The sequence below is a fragment of the Falco peregrinus genome, chromosome 6 (assembly GCF_023634155.1).
Source record: "Falco peregrinus isolate bFalPer1 chromosome 6, bFalPer1.pri, whole genome shotgun sequence".
NCBI classification, from domain to species: Eukaryota; Metazoa; Chordata; class Aves; order Falconiformes; family Falconidae; genus Falco; species Falco peregrinus.
Genome location: NC_073726.1, coordinates 22,318,801 through 22,332,511, shown reverse-complemented (window position 1 = coordinate 22,332,511; position 13,711 = coordinate 22,318,801). Strand labels below are relative to the sequence as shown.

At 44.8% G+C, this 13,711-nt stretch overlaps 1 protein-coding gene across 3 annotated transcripts in view; it reads right to left on the bottom strand.

Moving 5' to 3' along the window:
* The window catches only part of AHCYL2 (adenosylhomocysteinase like 2), a 109,349-nt gene that overhangs the window by 34,923 nt on the left and 60,715 nt on the right, over nt 1-13,711 (bottom strand). The window contains exon 1 of one of the 3 annotated variants that reach the window (XM_013297588.3): nt 10,068-10,139. The exons of 1 other annotated variant lie outside the window; for it this stretch is intronic. In XM_013297588.3, coding sequence (XP_013153042.3) covers nt 10,068-10,124 — 57 coding nt within the window. In that variant the 5' untranslated portion in view covers nt 10,125-10,139. Of the gene's footprint in view, nt 1-2,761; nt 2,960-10,067; nt 10,140-13,711 lie in introns of those variants that run through there. One more of the 3 variants, XM_027783688.2, reaches the window with a different exon arrangement.

The following is a 13,711-nucleotide window of genomic DNA, read 5'->3' as shown; positions in this document are numbered from 1 at the left end:
AACACTGGTACTTAAAGAAGAACATCTTTCTCCAAGCTTCATTTTACTCCTGCCCTTGGTTGAAAAGAACAGCAAGAAAGCCAGTCAGTATTTCCTTACCATAAACTCCTCAAATCCAGGTTTTCACATACACTGAACATCTGCTCTTACAGATGACTGTTAGTGATTTTACAGTAGAAACGCAATTCTTCCGTGCCCCGTTGACGTCTACCTCATGTTGAACTTGTCTTAATGCTTCCCTGCTCACATCAGCACCGACCTGCAGCTTGTGACCCCAAAAGAGCTTCACAGACATCAGATGCATTTCAGCAAACACCAAGCCTGCTCAGAGCCCAACTGCCTTACCCAAGGGACACAGCACATCTCAAACCCACACCAGCAGCTCAACATCCTTTTTAATTATCTCTATGTGGCTACTGGGCCATATGTAAGCATTCAGAAAGAAAAACCTGTTAGAAAATATTCTAACTCTCTGTGCTCATCACTTTGTAAGCCGACCACTGATGCTCCCACTATGTTCACGAGACATGATAAATCTCAGGGAAACTGGAAACACAACCTCCAATTGCAAATTTCCTTGGACTTTGCTACAAGCATAAACTGACTCAGTCTGGTACAACAGGGTTAAATATTTACATCTCCAAAATACTGAAAGCCATTAATTGAGTCTATTAACTAACCCCTTGGGCATATTTTGAGAAGTTAGTTTTGTTTAAAGAAGTCACCTAACCAGAAAGAATTTGATCCTGTTGGGAACTCAAGTTCAAGTTCAATGGTTTAAGTAACGGCACTTGACATTGCACTTGAGATGGACTGGTGATGCTACAGAGTTGGTGCTCTGCTTTTTGGGCCAGTAAGTGAAGGAAAAAGGTGATCAGCATCTCAGGTAGCTCTTTCAGAGTCCCCTGTGAACCTAAGTCCGAGCTGGCCCAGGGACAGCTAGTCCAGGCTGCTGGGGAGGAGGGAAAGAACCTGGGAGAGCATTTGCAGCAGCCCCTGGGAGCTCCTTCTTTTCTGCTAATCTCAAACCAAACAACAGAGTGACACCGGATCAGGAAACACACAGGGGAAGAAAAAAACCCATGTCAAACTCATATTACAGTCAACACTTGCATTGTGGATTAACACCTCTGATCCCGGCGGGATGGGGTCTTTGTGCACATATGCCAGTTTTTATATTCCTTTTCTATGAAGCTGTTGGCCTGAAATAACTCCCCACCCCCCTTAAAACAAATCCCTTGACAGCTGAGCAACTTCATCTAAGCATCAGGTTATTTGTGTGAAACTATGCTCTCAGCAAAGTGAGAGTCTGGAAATCTAACAAAGGGTGAATAATTTGTATTACAATTAACATTTTCCTTTCCCACATAATCTCTTCAAGGACATTCAATGCAACTATTTCCAGTGACACGGTACTATTGATAATTGCATGCAGAGCTCTTGAAGTACTTCCACATCCAAGACTGATAGGCAAGTACATGCCAAAAAGCAAAGTCATGAACCAAATTAGGCAGAACCAAAACTAGACTTTATAATAAACCCTGCCCTCAATGCCATTAAGGGTTAAACCCTTTAAAGGCTCCCACAAAACGGGTTTAGCTTTAGCTGAGCAAGCCACTGACAGCCAAGAGGTAGAAGGAAGCACCAGAAGGGGAGAACATCAGGAAGGGGCCAGGTCAAGGCTCAGGTCTACTTTTAGGTTGTGTTGACACTTCACCAATGTCTCTTAGCTTTATCCTTTGAGCAGCAGAGAGACCAGGCAAGAAAGGATGCTGGAATCTGATTTAAGACATCTATTGTATCCACCTTTATTCAGTGCTAAATTTTGTATTGTGTGGACATGCAAAGGGTACACAGATATACCCTTAAGCAAGTTCCCACAACACGTTTATTTTTGAGTTGAAATCTCAGCAACGTACACTCAATCCAGACAGAAGGAGAAAACCAGACCTTGCTTACCCAAACCAAAACTCTGGTTTAAATCCTTACCGAACGGCACAAGGTGACTGATGGCAAGATGTGTCATGTTCCAGCCTGGCTAGAAAGATGGGGCATTCAAGACGGGGATGAGAACAGTGATTTAGTATCAGGATGAACTCGCTCAGCTCATGCCAAAATGCTTCTGGAAGTAACAGCCAACTTTGCACAGACTTAACCTCAAAGTCTGTGCAGGTTTTGTGAGGCTGTGAAGCTTTTGAGAGCTGCAGCTGCTTGTATTTAGGAGTTGAACCTGCTCTGCAGCTACACAAACGTCGCTGCTTTCAACTTCCAACAGGAAAAAAACATTTCAAGCTGAAAAACCTCACCTCCAGAGGTACAAGGGGTTAATGACTTCTGAATACAGGTGCATGCTCATTACATTTCAAATGAGCTAAGTCTCACTTCGACCTGGGATTTCTACCGTGAAGAGCCACTCTACGCTGCTTCACCCAGAGAAAAAAGTTTCATCATCCGAGGTTTTCCTGGGCAATCTCCCTGCTTGCAAACCCATGGACTCCTCCATCATGGTACTCTGAAGAACAACCCCAGAGCAACATATTTGGCACAACACTTCATCATTTCAAACCTCCTGCTCCCCAGAGAAAATGAAGAGAAGTCCTCCAGAGACTGGGATTTTCTCTAAGCAGGGGGATGCAGTCAGCTCCAGAAATAAGTGACTGTGGGGGAACAGCAAGAAAAGGAGGGAAAAGGTTGGGGTAGAGAGGAACAAATGTACTTTCAAGTAGAAAAATGGTATTACGGTACTAAAGACTGCCCTCACCTGGGCTTTAATCCCTGAATCTCCATTCACGTTGTACTTCTTCTTGTTCAGCATGACGGCATCACTGACAGCCCCTCTGCACTGTCTCCCGCCAGGGCAGGGGCTGCCCCCCCGATTTATACCTCCCAGCCCTGCCGATCCCGATCCTGCCCGCTCTGGTTTCAGCTGCGAGGTGGAGGAAGAGGGAGGGAGGGAGGGAGGGAAAGGGAACCGCGTGGATTTTCAGACTCCCTTTTTCTGGCAGGAAAGGACCCCAAGACTTAATGAGGCGTCCCACCAAACAAGCCCTACTTCTGTTTTATGCTGCATTACAGTGATTGCCTGACCTCTTAGACAGTTAGCGGCAGTTTTTAACATGGCCTGGCTTGTGTGTGCATAACAATAGCTTATTTATATAACCAGAAAATTTCCCTGCTCGCTATAATTAACTTGCTAATTAGGCTCTTTTTAACTTGGGTTCTCCCCCCCACTTTCTTTTTCCCCAATGTCAGATGATTACGTTAACAGAGCCTCATTAGAAGAAAATTAACTAATGAGGAACTAAAACAATGAAGGCATTTGTTAGATGGCAAAGTGGTTTTTAATTATGCCAGTTCCTGCTCCGTCCTCCAGGTCAGCAAGTGCAGAGAGTCCGTCCTTGGAAGGGTCCAGGCCCCAACAGCCATCCCACTGTTCCCGCACTAGACCATTCCTCTTAGAATCACAGAAACACAGAATGGTTTGGGTTGGAAAGGACCTTTGAAAACCACCTAGTTCCACCGCTCCGCCAGGGGCACGGACACCTTCCACTAGACCAGGTTGCTCCAAGCCCCATCCAACCTGGGCTGGAACACTTCCAGGGATGGAGTGTCCACAACTTCTCTGGGCAACCTGTTCCAGCACCTCACCATCCTCATCTTAAAAAATTCTTCCTTATATCTAGTCTTTTCCCACCTTGCAGGTACCTACAGCAGCAGGAAAATGCTGTGGATAATCCTAGAGGGATGCTCATGCAGCAGTAGGGTTTGGGAAGTGTGATGCTTTCCTACCAGTGACCAAGCAGACCCACTCCAGGGCAATTTTTTAAATTTTTATTTAGTGGTTGGAGCTGTTATCCAAAGAGGTTTGCCCCTGACAATGTACCCAAGACAATTCCCATAGAAAGCCTCAGCATCTGCTTCCAAAGAGGGAGCTGGCAAGTGACGAGGCATCACCGATTGACTCAACACCAATTCTAACGAAATATGAAAAAAAAAGCTCCCCTCAGCTTTCTGTATTGTTATATACACCTGCTTTAGAAATAATTTACCACTGATCTGATCTAATATTGCTCCAATCTGATAAAATATTGCTCCTTAATAGTTGTCACTGTTGTCTAGTGGATGGTACAGCACAATGGGGAAAATGCTGCCAGCACTGCTTGCAAGTGCTCCTCCAAAGTGTTTCCATAGACAAGCACATGCCATGACAGCATTTTACATCTCCATAGTGGATTTCAAGGATTCCACAGAAAGAGAAAAAAATCCTGGGCTGTATGAAAGCAGCATCTGCTTTGTGAAGGGAAAAAAACAGAATTCCTGACTTTAATGGATCTGTAGAATAACTAGAAAATGGAAATATGGGATATCTCCCCTATGGAAATATGTCAGGGAATACAAGACTGGGATTAGCACCATTTGCTTCAACTGATACTACAGTTAAAGCTGTATTTTCGAAGTAAGTTTTTAATTTTTAATGTTATTGATGACCCTTTTCATGCAAAATCCTAAGAGAGATGCTACTTTAGTTCACTGTAAGTAAGCTAAAAGGCTTTAAAGGGTGTATGAAGTTCACCTTGGTGGTACCACCAAAGCACAAGCTACTTCTCCAGTAGGTTATCACATCAAGATACTCAAATAGCTTTTTTTTTTTTTGGGGGGGGGGGGGGGGCACCCTTCCCCCCCCCCCCCCCCCCCCGTGAAGACTGAGTCTGAGACACTAAAATTAAGAACCTCTGCTTTATATAAATTCTAAAAATAAAGATATTTCCTGCCTCTCCCATCCACAGCTCAGGTGTCTTCTGCAAGTTGTATGTCAGTTGTATTCTGGCTCACTCTTCAAATAAAAACAGGGAGAAATACATTCAATCCTAGTAAAATGCAAGTTGTCACTACAATTTAATAAACCATTCATTATTAAAATCAGTTTTTTCATCATGGCTGGAGCCCCACCTTACTGCAGCCTCCCTCCGTGTTAGTTTAGCCATGCCATGTGCTTGGAATACCTTCTACTCTTTTAAAAACTGCTAAATGAAACCTTAAAATACTGTAACAGCGACAAAAACCACCACACACACCCCTTGTGCAATGTGCAAGAGGAAGCACCCTTGTAAATTCTCTCAACTTTCAAATTTTGTGAGCACAGCATTTTTGTAGTGCTAGCGTCTCAGATTTATTCCTAGCCATGGGTATTTATTTTTTTTAAGGAACAAAGGGAGAAAACAATAGTTTTCTGTGTGATTAAGTCGCACAAGCTCTCTGACCTTGCCAACAGCTTTCAAATCCACCTGCAACAAACTTGGGAAATAAAGAGCAAGTTATGGAGCTAATTAAAATCCATCTATTCGCATATGAAACAGCAGGTCAAGTTTGCGGTCTTCAAGAGCTGCCATTACTTGGTTATTCATGTGACAAACTGCCTGGAAGGTCTCTTCTCAGTGGAGAAACTTCTCATGCATCTATGATGCCAAGTGATGAAATTAATTTAATTACTTTTTTTTTTTAATGAAGAAGGGTAAAGATGGCGACATAATTTTGCAGCTGTGACTAAAAGAGAGGGGACCAACAGTACTATTCTGATATTCCACCAGAGCTCAGGGCTTGCAGCTCCCAGACCCAACCTCCTCCTCCTGCCCTCTCATCCCTATTCATGAAGGAAAAGCCGGTTTCCTCCAGCACTCGACCTGCCAAGCCAGATATTTCATCTCCTGCTCCACTTTCCCCCATGAAACCGGAGATGTGTACGGCGACACCAGGTGTTGGCATCTGAAAGGCAACTGAGAAGAGACCTGCTCCCCTTCCGCCGTATCAGCAATGCCTTCCCCTCTCCACGCTTGAAATGATCTGCACCCCTCAGCTTCAACAATTCAGGCAGCTTCTATTCTCCTGATCCACCTTCTGAGCCTAGATCATATCACTTCCAGAAAGGGACTGTTCAAACCCATTTATTCCATAGTTTCACATGCCTTAAATTAATATGTAATCCTGACAATGCTGCTCACTGAGCCAAAACTTTAACTGGAGCTCAAAGCCTTTAAGATTCCAGGTCTCCAGCCAAAAGGTCACACAGAGACCAACACCAGGATTAACACAGCCATTTAACCCTTTGGCATCTCTCTTCTGAAAAAAACAGCTTGAGAATGTGCAGGTTAAGGTTGATTTTGCCTACAGGACTTGGAACAGAAAGTATGGGAACGAAGAGTCACCCACCTGGGCCAAAGTGGTTTCCAAGCATGTTAGAAACTCAAACCGTTGATTCAGGAAGACCTCACACCAGTGGTGCACCTGCCGTGCTCTGCCAGCTCTCAGCTCAGTGTATTTCTAACTCATGTTCAGCATTGGGCTGAGTTTGTGTACAGTGCAAACATTAGACTGCAGCCCCAAACACCCCAATTTACTATGTTTTATTAGGACTGAGACCAGTTTCCGTCCTCTGACCTCCAAGACAACTGTTAATGAGGACAGCCCATGTCTATCAAGACATTGCTCTCACTCTAGTGGCTGAAACCCACTCTCAGGTTACCTCTTTTGAAAAAAAAATCCTTCATGGCCCACAGCACTAAAGCTGCAGGTGGAAAACCTGGAGATAGAACTAGAAGCAGCTCTTCCAACATTTTAGTGCTTACTGACATAGAGCATACTTCCATGGTAGCAAACAGCAGCACCTACATCCAATGCATGGCAAGAATGAGTGTGGCCATCCCTGCTACTGTAACTGGTGGGAGCAGAAAGGCGGTATCTTTGAAAAAAAGAAAATAATAAACACCTAAACCAGGCAGCTCCACTGGGGATGATGAGAAGGACAAGGAAGAGAGAAATTTTCTCCCCCAGCTGTAGAACAGATCCCTCAGTCCACCCCGGCTCTGTTGGTCACAATCCCGTGACAAGGCAGGCAAAAGAGGAAACAGTTATTTCTGTATCACTTCAACTTGCAGCAAAGGGGCAACTTAATTTTATAATTTAAAAAAATGTAGCATCTCAAAAGTCAGAGATGGAAAACACTACTGAGTCATCACGAGCCAGTGCATCATCTCTAGCAGTAAGTGCATTTGTACTCGGCCAGCATCCATTGTTCGTACAGCTCCTTCATGTGTGTGATGCCACAGCACAACCCAGGAGCATTTACACCATTACAGTGAGAGCCTCTCCTGTTAATTCCCTAAAGACTAGAGAATCTTTACGTCATTCAGCAGTGGGCCCACATTTTCCCTAGTTACCCTTTTCCTACTGATGTACTTGAAGAAGCCCTTCTTATTGTCCTTCACATCCCTCACCAGGTTTAATTCCAACTGGACCTTACCTTCCTCACTGCCTCCCTGCATGCTCTGACAACAGCCCTATATTCCTCCTACATGGTCTGCCCCCTTTCCCGCATCACGTTAACTTCCTTCTTCTGTCTGAGGTTTGCCAGAAGCTCCTTGCTCATCCATGAAGGCCTCGTGCCCACTTTGCTTGATTTCTTACTCATCAATATCTACAAACACCTTAAGGACGAGTGCCAAGAGGACGGGGCCAGGCTCTTTTCAGGGGTGCCCAGTGACACGACAAGGGGCAACGGGCACAAACTGCAGCATAGGGAGCTCCACCTGAATATGAGGGAGAACTTCTTTACTGTGAGGGTGACAGCGCATGGGACCAGGCTGCCCAGCGAGGCTGTGGGGTCTCCTTCTCTGCAGACATCCAAGACCCACCTGGACGTGACTGTGCAGCCTGCTCTGGGAGAACCTGCTTTAGCAGGGACTGGACTAGGTGATCTCCAGAGGTCCCTTCCAACCTCAACCATTCTGTGACTGTGTGATTCCTATTAAAGACTATGCCAATAGAGATTAACTAAACTCTCGATTATACATCACTCAATTATACAACCTGAAATTGCTGAAGCCTTCACAAACAAGACACGAAGTCAAACAGCTGCCTCACGCACTCACTGGCTGCAGAATTTCAGGAAACAGAAAATTCAGAATTTCCCCTTCTTCTGATCCCATCCTCGTAGGGATGACAAACTCATGTGTCTCACAACTGTACACAGAAGTTTTTCCCAGACTACTGTGGGTACATAGGTGCTCAGTGTCAATATTAAATCCAAGTTGCAGATTTCAAAAACTGAGGTTTTTACCCAGTAAGGGAAGTACTGTGATCCTTAATTTGGCTCGCAGCAGAATAAATAACTTCAGTTTGTGTTGTTGCTCAGGTCTGCAAACCCCCAAATCTCCATCACAGCTCAGGTGCAGTTCTGCAAAACCAAAATCGACCTGCCGCAGATCTCCTCCCAACAATCAAGAGCCACAGCATTATGGGAGAATTTGTATTTTAACTTTCTCTTCTGAGAAGTAACACAGAAGGGTTTATTATTATTATTCCCTAATAATACCTTTTTCCAATACTTGGTTATTTGGTTAATAATAAGAGGCACACTGTAGTAAACAAAAGACCCTGGTAAGAACATTAAGACATAAAAGACTGTTTGAAATAATGACCTTAAAAATAATGAGCATTTTAAAGCTTAGACTAATTAAGTCTTGAAATGTGGCTGTTCACCCCCACACTGTCCTGAGAAACCACATAAAATGCAAATCAGTCAAGTTAAAATCCTGATTAAAAACTTTGCTAGAGGACATAGCCCCAAGCCCTTTGTAGATGGAGTCTGATGCCACAGCAGCTTTAAATCATCTATAAAATCATACATCCATGCTGCAAAAGGAAATTGCTATGGCCATAAGAAAAAAAGGTCTACTTAAATAAAGTTTCTGTCATCTAGTCTAGATCCTAGCAGTACCAAATTCATAAAGGAGAAAATTACAGAGGGGGACAGATCCATAAGGAGAGATCTGCTGCTTGTTTTTAAGTAGAACTCCACACTTCTACAGTTGTAACAAAAAAAATCCACATTTGAAATAATAAACAAAAGTTGTGCATTATGCAAAACTTATCACTGCTAACCCTTAAATACAAAATTAATTTCCTCACTGTTGATACGACACAACTGGGGTGAAGCCTGAAGGAACTGCAGTCTATAAAAAGTAAGTGAGAAGCAGCAAGATAAACTGCAATTTCACAAAAACAAAATCCAGAAAGACTAAGAAAGTGACAGTAGGGAGTACACAAAGCTGGATATTAAAGGGGGATAACGAAATTTGAATCAAATCACCATGCATGGTCTCTATTTGTAGATAAAGATCAAAGCAGCAAGACTACCTTATAAGAGCACAAGAATATCAACTTTTTATTACAGTGATCTAAGTATTTTTAGAAGAACTACCAAGAGGGATGACTCCAAAAATAGAAATGGAAGACATGAGCAGAAACCTAGGAAGAGGTAACAAATACTGACACAGAATTTCAGTGCTTCTGAAGTCATGAATATTTCTGGACCACAAGATACTGCACAGACCCTCAGGGGACATGGGAAGCCAACCTCCAGACACGCAACCTTCTGTCTTCCAAGCACTGCCTGCTTTTTGGAGCAATGTCATTATATTTTCAGCTGCTTTGGGAATTCTTTCCACCAGGAAGCAAAGCAAAGCAAAGTCTATTTTAATATTTGCTGGTATTTATTCTAACCTCTTTAACCACCAAAATGAAGCGGAGCAGCATGCAATGCCCTGAAAGGTGTCTTAAGTTTTAGAGGTTTTATTCCAACAACAGAATCTAAATTGATGATACAAATTAAAGTAGCTGAAAAGACAGTATCTGCAGTGCTGATCCTGATGAAATTCCAAGTCTCCTGGAACACACTGCAGTTTCTCACACTCCTCCTCACTGCTGGTCCCAAACTGCTACAAAAATTAGTTCTTAATATAACAAATCTGCAAGATGGGGTGGCCCATGGGGGGCCATTCCCTCCATCACTTGGCCATTTTCAGTTAGGCAGCTCGCGCCAAAGAATGATGCTGCGTTGGCAGGGGAGGATGTCTAGCAGTCCTCATTAATATCGGACTTTTAATGACCCTCGTTCCAGCTAAATGGCATCACATCCCAACATGGAGCAGCGAGATGTGAAGCTCCCTCCAGAAATTAAGCAGCAATCAGCTGGCTAGGTGCTGACTAAAACAACAAGCTAAATAACTCACCATCCACTCGGGCACATGGAAAGCAGAGGTGCTGGCATTGCTGTCCCACTTCTCCATAGGTGAAACTCTCCTCACTTACATTTGTTTGGCAGAGGGGATGCAGAGGGATGGCAGCGGGATGCACCAGTCCAGCAGCCAAGCCCCCTTGCTCTTGAGCTGCTTGCTGGGTACTTTGGTGGACAGATGTTCTCCCCAGTGAGGTCTTCGTTATGAACCAGCCTCATTAGCCAAGTATTCAGGGGCGAGACAGGCAGCTTGGTTCCTCATTTCTGTTCAAAATCCCGCACCGGGTGAAGCGCTCAGATCCAGCCCATTTTTGCAGCTGTGATTTCACACCAACCCCAGCTCTGCTCAATGTTAGAGCCGAGAGCTAATGAGAGCAACCTCACTGTGGCATGGAGACATTCATCCATCGCCTGCCTATGCCCCTAGCCTCAGGTCACCAGAATGCCAATACCCTGATCAATACAACAGCAAGGTCAAACAGGCACACCTATATTTAGAGCTATAGGTCTCCTGCAACAAGGACTGTACTTCGCACTATCAAAAGTTCATGCAACTTCAAACAAACAGCACACAGACACCTCTCACGCTGAACGGTTTTCAGCTTCAAACTCAATATAGTTAGAAACGACCTTCATAATCCCGTGGCTGCACACTGAACCAGATAAATATGTTTAAATGATTTGCACTTAGCCCTGTCTCAGGGAAAAGCAGGGATGGAGCAGGCTGGCGGGGCTGCAGCTCCCTCTGCTGAGCATGCTCAGCCCATGCTCTGCAGAAGGCAAAGAGGACAATAGAAGATTTTGTAGGCAGAGCAATTGCAAAAGGATCTTCTGCTCCTGCAAAGGCACATTTCCACAGCCAGTGGCTCCACAATGGCCTGGACTGCAATACAAACAAAATTTTGCCACTTTGCAGTGCTGAAGAGTCGAGCTGAGGGTTCAACTTAACTGAAACCTCTCTGGTTCACTCAAAATAATGAAGGATTCCGCCCTCAGGAATTAATGAGCCATCTGTAACCATTTTCTGAGCCCACTCTGGTATTTTACCAGTATGTTTCCACCCGCGAAGTGAACAGGGTGAAGCGAAGGTGGAGCTGGCACCATCTCACTGGAGATGCACATGGAAATCCCCCTTCTCTGCCAGAAAGGTCCAGCAGCCCATTGGCCTGCACAAACATTTCCTTGTTTTACTTTTCTTCACATAAAGCATTTCATTTGGGGCAATAGTTGACACAATCCTCCCTTCACCAACTTCCTCCTGTTCCAGCAGCCAGGCAAAGAACTTGGCTTGTGAGCTATGGGCTTTGTGAGCCACCAGCTTGCACACGACCAGCACACATATCCCACTGGGCTGCCAGCACACCTAGATGGATAGAAGAAGTTGCCAGGTTCCCTTCCTTGTTCTGCTCTTTCATCAGGTGAACAATTTAAATGCCAGAAAGTTTGACGTTTGCTATTTCTGGCTAAGACAGGGTGGCACGAGGCTACAGGTGAAAACAAGCCAAAGACATGTAACTCAAATCTTCTGGACAAACACTATGCACAGCCCAAGTCGAGTAGATATATTTTGCTGCGTCACCACCTAAGGCCGTTAGCAGTAACCAGGAAAAATTGTTATTTTGGGGTGATATTTTCACACTGTTGGGAAGCTCGCCCTTCCAGATTGAAAGAAGCTTCTGTTCAGTGCTGCCTTCAACCCTTCAGGCCCTTCAGGCCATTATATTCCTATCTCCAAGCAACATTAAGCCAGAAAAAAACCTCTTTATCTATTCACTCCCCTGAACAGCATTTCAGCCAACTGTGGCTACTGGTCACATCCCCTCCTGCAGCAGGAGGGACAGCAGTGCCCAGCGATCCCTCATCAGGTGGACATCTCAGACACTCCCACCAGACCCACCACACCACCAGGCACCAGACATACAGGCTTTGCACACCAAGCATATTCCCATACAGCCAGCTAAGTGCTTCCTAGAGCACTAGCTGTCCCTGCACAGCAGGCATCCCAGCCCGAGCACAAAGCATTTCCCAGGCTGCTCCACTACCTTCGTGGCTTGAAAGCAAACCCCACAGCAACATCCATGTAATAATGATGCCTTCCCCAACTTCTTTATAAGGTTCACCATCAGATGCCGTCTACCTACTCTTACAGTGGAGGTCGCTCCTTAAAACAGCTGCTGCCACCACCAGCACCAGTCATCTTCAGAGCCTGCTGTGCAACACAGTCATGGGCAGCCTTATCTCAGATGTCCCCTGTAGCGACAGAGGGAATGTTTTTAAACTAAAACAGGGTGTATTCAGAATGGATATAAGAAATTTTTTACACTGAAGGTGGTGAGGCACTGGCACAGGTTGCCCAGAGAAGCTGTGGCTGCCCCATCCCTGGAAGTGTTCAAGGCCAGGTTGGATGGGGCTTGGAGCAACCTGGTCTAGTGGGAGGTGTCCCTGTCCCTGGCAGGTGGGCTGGACTAGATGGCCTTGAAAGGTCCCTTCCAACCAAAACCATTTGATGATTCTATAATAAACAGGGGCTCCTACTGCTGTAAAATTAACCTCAAAACCATCTCATACCCCGCTGGTGTCACAGGTGAGCCAGTTTCAGTTTTGCTGTTAAACGCAGGGAGGGTGGGTCATTTGAAAGACAGAACCAACTATAGTTATATATATATGTGTGTGTGTATATATATATATACACACACAGAATATGGCTTAAAAAGGAGAGGCAACACAAAACCTTGCCAAAAATACTGCACCAGCACAGCAGCCTGCAAAAAACCCCATGCAGCCTGGCTGCTGTAGAACTTTGACAAATAGTTTAGCCTGTTTGAGTCATGTTTTTCCAAACTAATGTAAGAACCGACCAGGATTCGCAGTTTCAGAGTTCCCAGGTGAAAGGCACAGCAGAAGCTCAGTCTTGTTGATTACCCACATCTTTGGCATAAGCCATAACACCTACTGCCTTACTGACACCACAGATCATGGTAACTTCCCAGTTACTGCTTCAACATATCTTTCAGCCTTCAAAATACTTAAGAAACACTGACAATTAACCCTCCCTTTCAATAAATTAGCAACAGCACAGATTGGAAAAGAAATTGTAAAGTCAGCTAATATTTAGAATTTGTTGTATATGCTGGCAAGTCCTGCACAGACATTAGTAAGCAAACAACAAAGTGGAGTGAATACAACTCGCCCAGAAGGTTGTGACTGGTGGCATGAAGTCTGGCTGGAGGCCAGTCACCAGCAGCATACCCTGGAGTCCATACTCGTGCCAGGACTGTTGCACATCTTCATTGATGAGCTGGGTGATGAGGCAGAGCAGGAGTCTGATCCACCTGGAAAGCACGGAGAAATGCGCAGAGAGGATTCTCATGAAGTTCAACCAAGGGAAATGCCAACTCCTGTCACTGGGGAGGGACAGCTCCATGTGGTGGGTTAACCCTGGCTGGATGCTACGTATCCACCAAAGCCACTCTGTTACTCCCCTCCTCAGCTGGGCAGGGGAGAAAAAACAGAATGAAAGGCCCGTGGGTAGAGATAAGGATAGGGAGATCACTCACCAATTACTGTCACAGACAGACTTGACTTGGGGAAAAATTTAATTTATTGCCAATCAAATCAGTGTTAGGGTAACGAGAAATA